The sequence below is a fragment of the Buceros rhinoceros genome, unplaced genomic scaffold (genome assembly GCF_000710305.1).
Source record: "Buceros rhinoceros silvestris isolate BGI_N320 unplaced genomic scaffold, ASM71030v1 scaffold8542, whole genome shotgun sequence".
NCBI classification, from domain to species: Eukaryota; Metazoa; Chordata; class Aves; order Bucerotiformes; family Bucerotidae; genus Buceros; species Buceros rhinoceros.
In genome coordinates, this window is record NW_010398247.1 from 1 (window position 1) to 16812 (window position 16812).

Below are 16812 nucleotides of genomic sequence, written 5' to 3' on the forward strand. Positions count from 1 at the left end.
AGGAGCCGGCCGCGGTAGTTGTCCGAGAAGAGAAACGTGACAGCCTGTGCAAAATAAGTTCCCGCTGCCGTTTGTGTCTCCCTTCTGTCACTTGCCGAGTCCTTAAATTCCCTTTGGCACGTTAGCAGGGCTGTTCAGGTACTTTGCACTTTGTTTCGTAAGTGAATTAAGTGCTTTTCTTTCTTTGTGTATTGAGTTGCTGTTGAATTGCTTCCCATATTTTTATTTCATACAAACTGAACAATTGTGGCCCCTCTATTTTATTTATAAAGGTTCAGTGTATCTTTGCCTGCCTACATCAATCTGCAAGGGAGTTGCAGAAAAGCCTCATGTTCATCGAGCCGTGAGTCACAACCAATTTTTAAAGCTGTTATAACAAAAAAAAAAAAAGTGTTTGCTCTCTTTTTCACAAGTAACTTTAAAAGTGTAGCTTAGAAAGAAAAAAAAAAAACAAGCAAACCCCCCCATTTTCAGTAGACACAACATTATTCCTGGATGCTTGCGAATCCTAAGCTATATTCATCCTTTAGTATTACACAGACCTGTGTCATATACACAGGTGAGCTTTAAAATTGTCACATACCATTTCCACTTTGCCTTTACTTTTATGTATCATTCCCCTGACTTCCTTACTGCAGGTGTGGGCAAGAAAGCTTTTCCTTTAAAACTTTTCAACAGTGGGCATAAAATTCTGCAGCTGAGGTCTTGAAGAATGCAGCTGGGTATAGTATGTGTTGGAGCTCGCAGTGTGTATTGATTAACTTCGTTTCCTTTTTAAGTTTTCCTTTTTTTGTTTTTCTGATATTGTCTCGTTTAAGTGGCTCCTGAGTGTGAAATGTCTTCTGAGGGTGGGGCGTGGGTGGGAGACACACTGCGTGTTCCAGGCCGAGACCTGCGAGATCTGTCTTTGCACGGCCTTGGAAAACACGCCGCGGATTTGGGTTTCACACCACACAGACTGGTGTCTGATGTTGTCAGATAGGAAAAATAGCAGTCTCCTGTAAAAACTGTCCAGCACAGCCCTGCTCTGCCATTCGTGGCCCTCGATAGCATGGGGTTTGGTATCTCCCGCCCCTTCCCCACAGTAAAAAAGGGAGGGGGTAAAAAACCGGAAGGTTTTGGCTGCGAGCCAGCCTGTCTGTCTCCTGTTTTCTCTTCTGGCTGTGCTGTCTCTTTATATGGATGACAGGCCTTGGACGTTGCTTGGCTCGCCAACACTGTGTTTATCGCGGTGTACTGGATGAATAAATGCTAAAATAGCGTTTGTTGCCAATTATAAGTGTTCCAGAATATCCTGCTACCCTCTAAGCTTCTCTTTCCACGTAATTTTGGGGAGCAGGAAGGAACACCGAGTATTTTAATCTGCGTGTTGAGGCAGAATGATGATACCGACGCCTTTGTTCTCTGACCGCCATTCTAATGTCTCCTTATTTAAAACCACAAATGAATTTCAGGAGATGAAACCAGACAAAGGGTGAAGTTTACAGACGATCGTGTTTGCAAGAGCCACCTTCTGGATTGCTGTCCTCACGATATCCTGGCCGGAACAGTAAGTACCTCCTCGGTGAGCGGGAATTCTGGTGAGGCAGTTGCTGGTGCAGCTCTTCAGGGCTCTTCTCTGCATCATAGGTAACTGCTAGGAGAGGTCCGGCTTCCTGTGATCTCTGTGTGGAATGGATGATGTCAGGAGCTGCCAGAATTTGCTTGAAATCTGTTTGTTGTCTCACAGTCCCATGTGAAATTGCAGGATTGTTTCTCTTTTAGCAGTTTGGGATTGTTAGTGCCCGAAACTTGTCCTGCGTAGGTCACAAGACCAGCTAGCCTGTTGTCCTGCGCACCATTCACTGTCTAGTTCACTGTCGCATCTCCAGATTAACAAGTTTTTTCTTATCGGCTGCAGTAATCCTTAATCCTTGGAGCTTTCCAGTCTCCTCTCTCCAGCTGTGTGATGTTGCCCTGGTTGGATGGCAGCTTTTTCCTTGTTAACAGTCGGTGTGGTGACGGCAGGTCACAGCTCAGGCTCGGTTAGTGTTGGTGGGTTGGAGGGGTGTGTTGCTGCCTGAGGGTCGAGCTGGCTCTGTTACTGCTGCCCTCTGGGGACAGAGCTGGTCAGATTTCAAAGGTCTGGCTCACTAGCAAAAGATGACCTGGGACAAGGGAGATCTCCTGAAGTCAGTGTTCAGTTCAGGCGCCCAGATGCGGTCCGACTTTCCAAAGCAAGCGATGCACGTCGTCTGTCATTGTGACCAAATTGCAGGATGGAGGTGGATGTGGGTGGTTGAAATCCCTCCTTTCCCTTTGACACCAAACACTGCACTGTTCATGTTGTCCATCCACTTTACCAGGTCGTTTGCAGATACCATTGCTTCTCATCTCCCTTCCTGCCGTTCTTCCAGGAGCTGGGTTTGATGCAGCAGAGGGCAGGGCTGGCCCTCCTTCCTCTGCTCGTGTCGCTGCGATAGCAGCACCGGGGCAGGGCTCAGAGAAAGAGCTTTAGCAAAAGCTGCCTCGCTCTGAGTGCTCAAACTTCCACTTCTCAATGGCTGCTATTGCAGGAGAAGATGGGGAATGTTGAATACCAGCCCCTAGAGATCTCTGTGTTTATTTTTCATTAATTTGAATCTCAGATGTGTTTTCTGGCAGTTGCTCCATCAGCCTCCACTTCACCTCACTTCCATTTTGGAATTTTAAAGCTGCTTAAATCCCCTGCCCACCTCCATCCTTCGTGCAGGTCACTCTGGTTAGGGTATATTTTTGACACAAGATTCTACAGCATTTTTGAGGGGTTTTGAAGATGCAGGCAGCCTGCTACCCCTTGTGGCATGTTTCCAGGAAGGAAGTAAATGATGAGTTGAAGGGCTTGAATTAAGTCACGTGGGTGACTTGGAGCTAATGCCGAGGCACAGAGGCAGTCTGAGGTGTTCAGGTGGGCTGCAAGTCTCCTGGGGCAGAGGAGCACACTGAGAACTCTGTTTCTCTTGCTTCTGTTATGTGTCTGCAGTGAGTTGTCTGTTCCCTCTTGCTGTGGTATTTGCCTTCAGATGTCTCACCCCGGGACAGGAAGGAAGGCTGGTTCTGCCCGAGTGATCTTGTGGATCACTCAGATGACCTTGTGGTGGCCTTTAAGTGGCTGTGGAGCTCCCCACATCACTGTCAGCAGGTTCTTGGGGGCAGGAAAAGGTATTGGTGCCGCTGAGCTGTGTTGAAAGAACATGTGATGTCCCGAACGGGAGCAGCACTTCAGCTGTCAGCACCACCAGCACAGCATAACTGGAGTGTGCAAGTGTTCCTCGTGATCTCGGCCAGGTTCACTGGTATCTTGCTGTGGTCCACTGAGGGAAGAGCTGTGGGGGTGCATCAGCCTCAGCTGGATGGGGTAGCATCCTTCTCTCAATGTGTATTGCCGCAGAAATCAGGACCTTGGAAACTTCCAACAGATGCTCCAAGTCTTCTGGTGCATCCTCCCCCCAGAGGCATCGTTCCTGCTGCCTCCTTCGTGTGCGCAGACATTCCTTAGCAGGAGGCTGATTGGAGACGAGCAGGAAGCTGCATCCCTTGGGTAGCTGTGCTCAGTGAAACGAGATGGAGTCCCATTCACTGACCTTCAGGTGCAGATGAGAGGAGGAGTCCAGACTGTAAGGAAAGCTCTGGAATATTCCTGAGGATGGCAGAAGGCAGGTCGATGTTTACTTTGTTTAGGTGCACCAGTGTTTCTGATCATAAGAGCTGTAATTTTAATTTGCCTTTTCTTGTGATCGTTCTTTTTGGTCCAGAAACTTGTCACTAAATAAGCCACAATGGTTCTGGTTTTGGTCCTCATGGGAAAGAAGGAATATTCCAGGAGAACACAAGTTAGTTTAGAACACCCATGTGCTGTTATCAGGGGATCGCTTGTGGCCTGCACTGAGTTAGCTACGCAGCTAACAGCGAGTAGTTCTGTCAGCGGGAGTACTCCAGCACGTTTGGAGATAGCATCAGCTGGTAATTCTGAATTTTAGCTCCACCAGTAAGTGGACAGATGAGTCTGAAAGCTGCCCAGGTAGAACTTGGCTTGGAAATTGCATTGGGGAATTTGTGTCCCCCACTGGGAGTTAGGAGTGAGCTGAAATCTGCAGGTTACAGAGTTGTTTTGTGGAGGTCTGTGCTTTCCTTTTTCACTTGGGTGAAATTCTGCAGCTCTCGATGCTGTTGCAAAGCCTTCCTCATGGAAACAGGCTTTCTGGTGGTTAGTGGAGCTCATGAGAGAGACCTCTGAGTGTGGATGGCTCAGCAGCTGTGAGCAGGACTAATGATCAGTGGCATGTAAGCACACTCAGTGTTTGTGTAGATGGGGTTAAATCTTCACTCCCGCTCTGCTGGTTACCTGTGTTATAAACCAGCCACGGGAGCAGGACACGGTCGCTGTGGGAAGGGGTGAGCATTTGATGAGAGGCTTCCTTGAGACGAGAGGATTCTTTGAGTCAGAGGGGTAGCGATCTTACCCGGAGTGAGGAATGCCTGGGAAAATCTCCGTGCACCAAGATCATCTCCAAGGGCATGGAGGGAGACTCAAGGGTTGTTTTCCAGTGAGACCTCAACAGCCTCCCCCAGAGGAAGAAGTTGAAGGATTTGTTGCCTTTTAACAAGCAGGGAGAGGAATACAGAGCGCACCAAGGGCTCTTCTGAGTTGTACATTGGAGCTCCTTCTCTGACGAGGAGCTAGAGGAGTTCAGATAAGACTGCTTAGGATCTGTGACAGTCCCAGCCAATACTGCTATGTTCTCCCTATATTGGAAAGGGATCTCAGTAGGATAAGAATAAAGATTGAAGTTGCATTGTGCAAAGTGTGTTTTGTGGTAAAATAACAGCTCACTAGCATTCTCTGAAGAGCCTTGCCTGAAGATGAACATGATGACACTCTGAAAGTACTGAACGCTTTTATTTGTAGGCATTACGTTTCTGCCATTAGAGAGCTCAACAGGATGTTTCCTGGGTACACTGTCTGTTTCTGTAGCCTGCTGCCTGTGGCCTCCTGTTTCTGGTAAATCCAAGCAAAATGAGGAAGACTAATAGTGGCAAATCATCCAGAATTATTTTTTGTTTAAAGAAGAAACACTAATAACCCAGGTAACAGCTGAAACCCAGCGCATTACCTGGTGGAACCTACTGTAGGTGCTTTGCTTCATTCTGAACGCCTCCATTCCTGCAGCCCAGTCCTTCACACAGGTGCCCTGGCACCCCCAGCTCTAGTTTGCGACGTCCACAGTTTAGCTGTATTTTGCTTTTGCTGCGGTTCAATGAGTTGACCCCTGTTGTGCTGTGTTCACCTTTGGGCTCCTTGAGACTGGTGGTGACTGGGAGAGGAGAGGATGGCTGGCTGGGGTGTTCGTCCAGGAGATGACACGTACCCTGCCACACGTACTGTGGCTCTCACTTGGGCTTTTCATTATCTTGGCTTTCAAAAGATCTATTATTTCAAGAATAAGAGAAATGTCCTCTGTTACATATTGATAATGTCAAAGTGTAATCTCTGTGTTTTGAAAGCATGATTAACTTTGGTACGTGTGGCTGTTAACTACAAGGGTGGGGAAAATAAGACATTTAAATAGCATCAACTTAATGGGAGCGAAGGGCAGCGTGCAGTTCCTACGGCTGTGCTGCGACCTAGAGCAGGAGTGGGGCTGGACTTCAAGCAATTGGGGTGTTGTAATGATGTTCTGGAAACACCTCAAAGAAGGGTTTGAGCAAGTACATTGCTCTTCTCACTAATTCTGTTACAGATTGGTAGGAGGAAGCTCTTCTTCCTCAAGAGGCCATATTTTGATGCAGTACTGTTGGTTAAGCATCTGCTGCTTGTTGCTGTAATGGAGGGTTCTTATGTTGATTTCCCTTTTTCATTTCAACAGCGAATGGACCTGGGAGAATGTACCAAGATCCACGACTTGGCACTGCGAGCAGATTATGAGATTGCAAGTAAAGAGAGAGATCTGTTTTTTGAGCTGGATGTGAGTACAGAGACGTTGTGGTTACTTTTGTGGAAACTGCCTTTTGATTTGGCTGAACAGTGACCTCAGCGGCTATTTCAGCTAGCTGTGTTATTTGATGTGTTACCTGACAAGAACGTGCAGCTCCTTCCCAAATGCCAGCTTGATTGTTGACTTGAAATTGTAGAAGTAATTATGGCCCTTGCAACCCCCTCAGTCCACTCGCTGGGAGGCTCCCCTGGCATTCCTTCCATCCCACACCTGCTGCTCCATGCCAGGTTATTGTAACCTGGTGGCCTGGCCCAGAGGGAGATTTGGCATTAAAAACCTTCTGCTCTGTGCTTTTACTTGGGCTACATTTAGCTTTTTATAATGGAACAAATCAAGTGGAAGAACGATTCTGTCTTCCCTTTCCACGTTATTGCAGCGCTTTTGCGCCTGTTGGTCATGCGTTGGAAGTTCCAGTGCAGAGCAGTCCTTGTGTGAGCAGCCTGTTACGTGTCAGAGTGAAGGATCTGTGTCAGGTTCCAGACAGACAGCAGACTTAAGGGCTGGGATCAAATTTTACTTTTTCAAGATGTCATGTATTTTCTCTCAAGGCATTTGTTCTTGAGGTTGGTTGTGCGTTATACAGGCGAGCTGTTGGCTGTCAAAGCTACATCTGGCCCAGAGAGCACCTTTACTCACAATTCCTTGTCTGAACATGCAGGCGATGGATCACCTGGAATCCTTCATCGCAGAGTGTGACAGGAGAACAGAGCTGGCCAAGAAACGCCTGGCTGAGACGCAGGAGGAGATCAGTGCTGAAGTGTCTGCAAAGGTACCGTCCTCTCCCCACACGTTTGTTCTGCGAGTCTGTGTGAGAGCACTGGTTGTCTCTGACACCGTTCACACTGGGAAGTTAAGCTCCACAAAGGCTTTGTGGGCTCCAGCCATCCTCCTCAAATGCTGCTCTGGCCGTTCTTATGACGAACTTGCTGCTTCAGAGCGCCATAGTAGCATAAAACATGAACTCTGCAGCATGGTGACAGAGCGTATTGGTTTTCCCCACACACATGCCATTCAATGTTAATTTAATAGCTTAGAATAGTAAATCCTTCCCATGATTGTTACCTTTTCACTAGTAAATACTTGTGGAGTTTCCTCTTGGGAACTTGCTTCATCAGGACAATCAAGGCATTTCTGAAGCTGGTTTTGTGGACTCTGTCCTGCCCTGCAAGCCAGAAAAATCCTGCTGTTTGCAACAGAGCTGCTGATGTCCTCTCGGTGTCCAGTTTTTCTCTTTGCTCTGTGTCTGTGACTCCATTGCCTGTCCTGGGCCAACCAGTCCCTTTTTGTTGGGACTCCTTTAACTTTTGGAGATTTATTGTCATCTTCCAGTGACTGCTTTTATTAAACAATATTTTTCTAGAGGAAAAAGGAAAAGTCATCCTGCAAACTTCAGCAAGTTTTTTGTCTTACTAAAAACACTCTGTTCTCTTTAGGCAGAGAAAGTACATGAGCTGAATGAAGACATTGGAAAGCTCCTAGCTAAAGCTGAGCAACTGGGAGCTGAAGGAAATGTTGATGAGTCTCAAAAGATCCTGATGGAAGTGGAGAAAGTCCGAGCAAAAAAGAAAGAGGCAGAGGTATGGTGTTGGTTCTCCTGTGAGTTGTAGCAGTGGGCTGGGCTAGGCTGAGTGTGTGGGAACAGCTGGACAGTTCCTACCTCTTCTGGCGTGGCCAGCACCTCCTTTTTCAGGTTCAGCCGTATACCAGCGAGCTGCTGGCAGAGTAGTGTCGTAGATGAAGAGCAGCTTTTAAGAACTTTTTATGTGGTGAAGAGAGCTGACTGGGGCAGGGATTTGCTTGCTAAATATTTGGTCACTAGTGACTTGCAGGAGTAGACTGTTGGGTTAGCTGTGCTCACAAAGCGTTTTGCGCAGCTCCTCCTTCACACTGAGGATGGTTTTTTTGATCCTTGAAAGCGGCAGGGCAATTAATTCTCTGCAGGGGTTTCCCTGGAGGGCTCTGGCCGTGTAAGGGTTCCCTGACATTTGTGTGGGTTTTTTGCCTCCCCCCCAGGAAGAATACCGAAATTCAATGCCTGCGTCCAGTTTCCAGCAGCAGAAGCTGCGTGTGTGTGAAGTCTGTTCAGCATATCTGGGTCTCCATGACAACGACCGGCGTCTTGCTGACCACTTCGGAGGCAAATTACACTTGGGCTTCATTCAGATTCGTGAGAAACTGGATCAGCTGAGGGTAATGTTCTCTGTCTTAAACCTTCTCCATGTAGTTCTGAAGACACTCAGCACTTCTGTTAAATTAATTCAGAATTCTTTGCAGAGCGCCTGTAAAAGCCTGGAAATTTCTGCTTGCAGAATCTGTGAAACTCTGAGTGAGGGTTTGTGTAGCTTCATCTTAGGTTCTGTTCTGCAATTTCTGGGTAACTGAATGCGTGCCCTCAGAATTAGCCAGACTGGACCACTGCTGTCATTTATTCCTTAGAGCACTGGTACAGCCACCTGTATTTTTCTCATGGATATGGCTCAAATTTGTCATTCTGGGTTTTTTGACCTCTTAATGAAATGCTTGAACTGAAGTTTCATGTAGCACTACCAGTGAAAAAGGTGTTGAGTACCTGAAGCGATTAGAAGTTCTCGGAATGGTTTGTGATGGAGTTGTGGTACTGGCCTTGCTTGGAAACAGACCTTCAGCCTGCTCGAGTAAGAGCTGTGATTCCTGTGCCTTATTCACTAGGCAGTGAATTGAGGTCAGTGCCTCGATTGATCGCTGGCACGAGGCCAGAGCACTGCCTCACAGAATCGTTTTGGTTGGAAGAGACCTTTAAGCTCATGGAGTCCCCCCCTTCCCCCAGCACTGCCAGGTCCCCACTGATGCCTGTCCCTCAGCGTCACCTCGACATGGCTGGGAAACCCCTCCAGGGATGGTGAGGTGTGGAAGAAATGCCAGTGCTCAGAGCAGGGAGTGCACCGATGGGTGTTAGTGAAGTTGTGAGGAAAGTGAGAACCTTGAGAATCTTGACTAGCAAAACGCAGCGAAACAGTCCTTACTGCCTGAATAGTCTCCTGCAGGTCTCTCCGCCCTGTTACTATATGACTGAAACGCTATATGAACTTTTTGTCTAGAAAACAGTGGCAGAAAAGCAAGAGAAGAGAAACCAGGATCGTTTGAGACGGAGAGAGGAGAGAGAACGAGAGGAGAGAATGGGCAGACGGTAAGTGGAATCTGCTAAGTGGCTTCTGAGGTTGGTTTTGAAACAGTCCGATTTCTTACATCTGAGCTGCAGGACAGCAGCATGTGCTGCTGGAGCTGCTGCTGGGAAAGCTCCAGGTGCTGTGGGAACACCTCAGCATTCGGTTAAAGATGAAAACAACTGCACAAAAGCCCCACCTTAGAGTGATTTTCTCTGTGTTGTTTTAAGCTCCACTGTGTCTCTGAAAAAGGAATGGCTGCTTCTGCTGCTGGTGGCCATCTGTGTCCCCTTCTGCTCACAGGTGTATAACCCTTGAGCAGAGGGAGTGGCTGCAGCTTTGGAATTCCCAGGACAAGCTCTTCTGCCTCTTGCCAGCTGAACTGGAAAAGCTATTTCTTCTTTAGTTGTGTGTCAGCAGCTCAGTTCACAGACTGGTGTGGAGAAGGTGGTGGTTTGCAGTGGGCAGGCAGAGGAAGTGGCCCAGTACCAATGCTTGTTCTCATGGTCCCAGCATCTCCCTGGTTACCTGATGTGTTTCTCCTCTTCTTGCATCAAAGAAACCCAACACTGCTGCCTGTGGAATGCTCTTTTTGACCCGTTTTGGCACCTGCAGTGTGTGTTTCAGCCATGCTTGTGTGTGCCATGAGAGATGGGTAACTGCAGTGTGCTCTAAGCTGGTGCTCGCTCCCGGGTATACGCTGCTGGAAGTGCTGGCAGAGAAATCCCAGAATGGGAGCAGCGTTGTTTTCTGTGGTCTGTGGCTTGGCGGTGTTGGTGATGTGAGCCCCACATTGTTACCATTCTCCAGGTAGGGTGTTTTGTGAATTTTCTCTCTCTGTCATCTCCTGGTGTCATCTGAAGCACCAGTTCGTGCTGCAGCTTTCTCTTGAATGGCAGCACTCTTTGAAGAGCTCCACAACTTTCTGGTGTCCATGTGAGGTTGTGACTAATGTGGGTGTGTTTGGAGCTGCAGAACCTGGAACTAGCTGGCGAGAGCAGAAGTTAATCAAGAGGGGCTGATCTATGTTGTTGCTATGGTCAGAAAGACAGAAATGAAATAAGAAGCATCTTCCCATGCAGCTGCTTCGTGGCTGGCTCTTTTGGACCATGCAGGACTGTGTCTAACCTGGACTTGGTGCATCTGTCTCCATGGTGCCTCTTCTTCCTGGAGAAAATTGCTCAATAGAGTTGCCTTTGGGAAGAGTCCTCTGGGTCTCACCATCTGCAGCTCCCCAGAACGGAGCCTTTCTTCCTCCTGTGGCATGTCTGTGGGTTTGGTTTGTGGTTTAAAAAAAAGTTACCACAAACCCACAGATTATGAGAGTTAAGGAGCCTTGTGCTCACAGGTAACCCATCTATGGGTGCCTCTGATGAGGGGGTTTCAAGACCACTTCTTGTTGTTCATTTAATGCTTCAAACATGTAAAGGGTTCTTGCTCGTTCTGTATGCGTCACTACTTGGAGACTGTGGCCATCCTTTGCTCTTGCTCTGCGTGGAGGTATCCGTACGCTTCTCTGCTCAGGTACCGAAGAAAAGCGTGTTCTGAAGGAACCAGGAGTGCATACACAGGAGGTTGGATTATTTGCCTCTCCAAAAGGAGAACATGACCCAAAGAAGGAAAATAGTTTTCTCGGTGGACACTCAGTGCCAGAACTGGGACTAGAGCCCAGATTTCTCCATTTCTCAGCACCTTCTCTGCTGGGAGCTGTGTAACACTGTGCTTACAGGGGCATTTTGCCATCAAAAAACCAAACTCTACCCCTCTCGCAGACTTTAATAAAGTCTGTTTACTGAGTCAGGCTGGTGAGGAAAGAGCTGATTCATTGAATGCTTCCCGAATCGTGAAGTCTAGGGAGTGATTATCAGGAGTTTCTGCACGTGCTCCTGCTCTGCACATAGGCATGGAAGGGCCGCCAGGCTTTTCAGGGGATGTGGAAAGCCTCTGTGTGGATGTGTGCCCCGGTGATTCACAATAAAGTGATTGGGACGAAAAGAACATTAAGAACTTGGAGTAATTACAACCACCACAAAAATTCAGCCGCCTGCCAGGCAGCTCCAAGAGGTCCTGCTGCTCTGTCAGGTCCTGTTACATGCAGAGGGAGGCGGGTGGTGGCCTCGCTCTCCTGGTTTATCAGCTTCTCCTTCATCTGGGTGTTGTGTGTCTTGCCTCAATGCGCGGCTCGTTTGTCTGACTGCAGGTTCAGCTCCACCTTGTTTACAGTCCTTCTACCCAAATTCCTTTCTAAATTTTGGGATTGAACGATCCCAATTCATTGTGAAGGAATGGCAGTGCACGTTGCTTCTCTTAGTCTTGTCTTACCCAGGTATGGTTTTAAATGATACGATTAAAATAGATGCTGCTTTAATGCTTTTTGTATGGCTTTCGGCCTCATCTCCTGTTGTGGTGCCGGAAAAGGCCTCTGGCTGGGTAAGAGGAACACCCCTGTGAGTCTGGGTGCAGTGGGGAGGCAGGAGCAGCTATGAGAGTGAGTCTGAGTCACTGGGCTGGGGACTGGCCACCTCTCAGTGAGACGGATCAGACAGGCTTTTGGGTGTGAGCTGGCTCTGAAACATGGTGGGGTGTGTCTTTCACGGAGTGGTGTTTTAAGTGGTGCTGAGTAGTGGTGCTTCAGAAGTTGAAATAATTGTGCCATTGTTATGTACAGACTTAAAAAAAGCCCTAAGAACAAAAAGCTAAGAACTAATGCTCGCAGTGTTAAGCTGAGAGTGCAGCACAGGAGCCGTGGAAATGTGAGAGAGAACAGCAAGGCTTGGGTGGTTCTGCTCAGTGGTTCTCTAAGCCCGGGGTGAGGGATTTTCAGTGTCTCAGCTGCTGTTCAATAACAGCTCTTCCCTGGTGTCTGCATCCCCTCCGTTTTTCTAGCTCACCTTTCCCAAAAAGGGAAAAAAAAATCTTTGATGCGAATTTCCTTCTAATGTTTGTTAAATAAAATGCTGGTTTCTCTTTATTAAAACCTTTTTAATGCGTAACTACCTCAAAGGAACCAAAGTCAGCAAACTGCAGTGTCTGTCTGGAGGGTGAGAACGTTAGAGTTGATCTAGCTGATGTTAGACGGCAGAGGATGTAACAAATACGCACAGCAAACGTGGAGTCCAAAAGCTTTGTTGTGGTGCTTTATTCCCAGGGACTGAACTGGTTTGTAGAGCCTCTCTGTTCTGACAGGAAGCTCTCTGTGTAGAAACCAGCACTTTTACAAAGCTCTTCGGTTTTTGACAAGTCCTCCCTGCCCCCCAGACTGCAGCTGATCAAATGTTTTAATGACAAGCGGGTTTTCTGTAACTGACAGATTTCTTGGGGTATTGTTGTGTGCCTGTGAAGAGCTGCCGGGGCGGATGGGTTGTTTGAGTGGCCACCCAGTGATCACACCTTCTCTCACTTAACTCTCCTCTTCTTTCTAGGTCTGGATCAAGAAACAGAGATCGTCGAAGGTGAGTGTGCAGCTCTCTGCAGTTCTCCCAAACGCCCGGTTGTGTTTCTGTCTGGATACCGAGGTCTTCCCTGGGTCTCCAAATGGAATTCGCACAGTGCCCCAGGCTCTGTTTTGCTCCCAGAGAGAGAGGGGATCTGCGGCTTGGGCATCCACAGTGCTGTGCAGCAAAGCGTCACCCATGGGGTTGTAACGCACCGGGTAGGGCAGAGGGTGCTGTGTGCTCCAGAGTACCAGTCCAGGAGTGTACTTGATGCCTCTTTCAGTAAAATCCCTAATTCGCTTTCGTCATTTTAATGTCTGAAATACATCTGTTACATACACCTCAGATGTGAACAAGCAGGGATTCCAGAGTGAAGCCCCCAGCTCTCTGTGAAGAGCTTGCCTTTATGGTGTGACAGCCTGCTCTGGGCCTGGAGCTCTTCCTCTGCTGCTTTCCATACGCGCTGGCATCTTTTGTTTCATTTTTAGAGCAGATTGAAGCAAATCTGCTTCTGGAGTGCAGCACTTTCACAAGGGAGGCTCTCTCTTGGCAGGCTGCCGTGTGGCTTGTGGTAATTTCACATGCCACTTACTCTGGCCTCTCTTCTCACACAGGCCTCGCTGAGCGAGGTGCGGTTGGTAAGTGCTGCTGTAGGCGTCGGCACATGTGTGCATGAGCAGTGGGAGCTTTTTATATAAGCTAATTGAATTTATCCGTTGGCGTTTTGTTGGGAGCGTGAGGCCCAGGAGGGAGCTGCCCACCCCGCAGGTGATCCACCCTCTGCGTGGGCAGGGGTGCGGCTGCTGGGGGGCGAGTGCTGCTGTTTGGTGCTCAGGAGTGTCTGAGGGGTGGGCTCAGGCGTATGGATGCCGTCTCCTGAGTGTGAGGCAATCTCTGTCCTCTTCAGATCACGGTCTCGGGAGAGGAGGCGAAGGCGCTCGCGATCGGCTTCCCGTGAACGGCGAAAGTCCCGCTCTCGGTCCCGAGACCGACACAGACGCCACCGGAGCCGTTCCCGCAGCCACAGCAGAGGTCACCGACGGGGGTCCAGAGACAGGAGTTCAAAACACAAGTATGTATTCCTGACACCAGTGCTCTGGAAAGGGGAGTTGTGGCACCCCAGTGAGCCTGCCCCAGCCCCTTAGAGTGAGCAGGAGCGTGACAGGGTTCTCAAGTCAGGAGCTGCAGCGTCCTGCACCAGCTCCTGGGCCGCAGCAGGGTTTTGTAGCTGGCCTCACGTGAGAGCAGTAAAGCTGCAACTGTATAGTGAGATCCCAGCTCGAGAGGAGGGTCTGGGGGACAGATCTGGTTCCCTGATTTGCAGTGCTCAGCCTTGAGCAGTTGCTGGTTTTCTCGTATGAGAAGCAGCACAAAGGTCTGTTGGAGTTAGCAGCCTCCTCAGGCCTGTAAAAGCCGAGTAATCCAAGAGGCAGCTTTGATGTTACATTTCTCTGGTTCCCTCCTGCTTCCCAGCTGTGTTCTGTCAGTGCTGGCGTGGGGAAGGAACTGTATAACTGGGGATCTGGGGGAAGGCTGCCTTTAGAAGGCTGCTTGAGAGGCAATTCTTGCGGAATCTGCTCTGGAGGGAGGGGAAGAGGCAGCCAGGAGGAGTGTGCCGGTCTCCTCTCGCTGAGGAGAAGCGCTATGGTCTGAGGAAGGGCTTAAGGCTCTTGTGGAACTCAGCAAAACCCCCGCTGTGTTGGAGGAAGGGTTTGGCAAGTGTATACAGGAGTGTTAGAAAAACGAAAGGAATTGCTGTGCTTCCTTACAGCCCTCCTAAGCCTAGGAGCAGGTTTGTCACCAGCTGCCTGGTGACGTTAGATCCGACTGGTTTTCAAATGCTCCTCTTTATTATGGAGTGCTTCAGCACTGTCTCCCCTGACGAGGTGCCTCCACTTGAGTACAACCCTAGAAACAAACCTGCTGCTGAGTGTCTTGTGTCCCTTTAGCTAAGGGGTAAGAACAAGTTTTAAAGATTCCTGATGAAGGGGAGGGAAATAATGCTCTGAAAAAATAAGTCTGTTAACAATTGAGGGGGGGTGTAAATACTGTTGATTCTCCAATGGCTGAGATACTAAAGTCCTTTTTTAAATCTGTCTTGAACATGAAAAATAAAGAAAAGAAGTTTGGACAATTAGGAAGTGAGGAAGACCCTGTAATAACTATTACTAAAGAGCAGGTAAGGGATCACTTCGAAACCCGTGAACGCATTCCAGTTGGCCCATCGAGGTGGTAGGGGATTGGCTAGCTGGCATCCTTCCACAGAACTGCCAAGCACCGGGGAGAGAGCAGGATCAGGTTAAAAGAGAACAAAACCAAGAGAACAAAGAGAAAAGCGCTGTTCCCTGAGAGGGTAGTCTCTGTTTTCCCCTGGAGAATTAGGAAAACCTGCGCTCAGGTTCTGCCGGGCTGAGGTCTCACTCGTGTAGAGAACCACAGAGGACCTGGAGATCACGGGGAAGGAGGACTGAGGGCAGCAGGTGCTGTGGGAGCAGAAGAGTTAAACTCATCAGACAGACTCGAGTCTGATGCAATTTAATGGAAATTAATCTCTCCTGAGGTCCAGAGGGCTGTAAGGTTTTAATTTAACCAATTGTGCCCTATTCCCAACCCTTACTATCAGCATGAACAGAGGCTGGAACTTCTGAGGTAGCTGCCAGTGCTCTGGCGACTGGAGAGAAGAGCCTGCGTAAGACATGCCGGCTCTGTGGGGCCTGCGAGAGCCCCTGCCTAGTTCTGAAGGGCATGAACCACCCAGGGCAGCAGCCGTTCCGGGTCAGACCCAACGCGAAGCCCTCAGCTTAATTCTGTGAGGGTGGATACGGCTGTAGCTGTCACTCGAGCTGGCTGTGAAAAGATAGGCCCGTGTTGTGGGCTGCGAATATCAATCTATCCTCCTGGCCCTGCTGCGAGGGGCTGTGCTTGTGTGGACGCACAGTCGACAGCTCAGCGCCGAGCAAGCGCTGGAGCCCCGAGAGCGCAGCTGAAGTAGGAAGCCACTAGCTTAGAGCATAATGAAAAACCACTGGAGAAGACCCAGAGCTGAGATGTGATCTTAGAGGGAGATGAGGAAGGGGTTGCAGGGACGTTAGTATGGCCCAGTAGTCAAACGAGGGGCTGAGGGAAGACCTCGGAGAGCCCCCGTGGCACCGGCTTGTTGATCCGAGGAGAGAGGCACAAAGGCTGCGCCGTGTGCTCAGCGTGGCCAAACCAGCATCTCCTACGTAAAGCTCGGAGAGGGCCCGGAGTTGCTGTCTTGGGGACATCACTCCCAGCATCGCAGTACCCAGGTGTGTCTCTGTGAGGAACTCGGGTGACACCACAGCTCTGCTAGGAACAGACGTTGTCATTTTGTGCCTGTTTGGAAATTCTTGTAGTTGTGAAGCTTATAGCGACGGTTTACTTTGTACTCCAGATCTTCTAGAGATCGATCTTCAAGAGAAAAGTCACGAGACAGAGAGAGGAAAGAGAAGAGCTCTTCTGAGAGGCGGCACGAGGGCACAAATGGCAAATCTCGTTCCAAGAGATCAGAAGAGAGAGAAGCTGGCGAGATCTGAACTCAGACGATCTGTGTTGCACTGTAAATAGTCTGATAAACATTCTACACGAAGCCTAAACTCCCCATTTCTATTACTGAATACGACTCATCTTTTGTAGTTTGGGGTTTTTATTGTTTGGCAGGTAGCTGTGAGTTTGTAGAGACACAGAGTTACGTACTGTTTAACGGGATTTTGTTGTAGTAGGAATAAATAAATCTGGACGGATCGTTTCCACTCCGGGCCAGTGGCTGCCGGGCTGTTTGTCCTGACCTAGCCGGCGGCTCGGAGGCCTGTGCTGCCCTGGCGGTCGAAACGCCTCAGCCCTTTCCAGAAGAGCTCCCTGGCCCTTTGTGAGCACACCAGTAGCACTGGTTCTCAATTAATTTTTCCTTCTGTTTATATACATTAAAAGAAATTCAGAAGTGGGGTTTTTTTTTCCTTTTAGCGCTTAACCACCTCATTTTTACGTCTCCAGCGTTTGGGAGTTGCCTCGACTCTTCCAGCTAAGTCCAGACGGACAAAATTTGGCCCCGATTTCAAGAGCTGTTGCTCTTTGTGAGGATGACCGAATCAGCTGGAGCACGTTCCTAAGCTGGGCTCACGCCTGTTTTAGTACCTTTGCAGATCAGATACCGGGTGTAGAACAAGAGAGAGGGAAGTCTGGACTGATTTCTGCTCCAGA

General features: G+C 48.9%; 1 protein-coding gene across 1 annotated transcript; it reads left to right on the forward strand.

Moving 5' to 3' along the window:
- The first annotated feature begins 712 nt into the window (after positions 1-712).
- On the forward strand, positions 713-16148 carry LUC7L (LUC7-like (S. cerevisiae)). Its single transcript, XM_010131022.1, has 10 exons — positions 713-722; positions 1455-1549; positions 5886-5984; positions 6673-6783; positions 7448-7591; positions 8028-8204; positions 9092-9180; positions 12580-12609; positions 13499-13663; positions 16007-16148. The coding sequence occupies exons 1-10, from the start codon at positions 713-715 to the stop codon at positions 16146-16148; spliced, it is 1062 nt and encodes a 353-aa protein (XP_010129324.1).
- The last annotated feature ends 664 nt before the right edge of the window (positions 16149-16812 follow it).

Bases quoted from the DNA above. Each gene is read 5' to 3' on its own strand.
- LUC7L (XM_010131022.1), top strand. The intron at 8,205-9,091 runs GTAATGTTCTCT...CTTTTTGTCTAG, and splicing joins AGAAACTGGATCAGCTGAGG to AAAACAGTGGCAGAAAAGCA. The intron at 12,610-13,498 runs GTGAGTGTGCAG...TGTCCTCTTCAG, and splicing joins AGAAACAGAGATCGTCGAAG to ATCACGGTCTCGGGAGAGGA.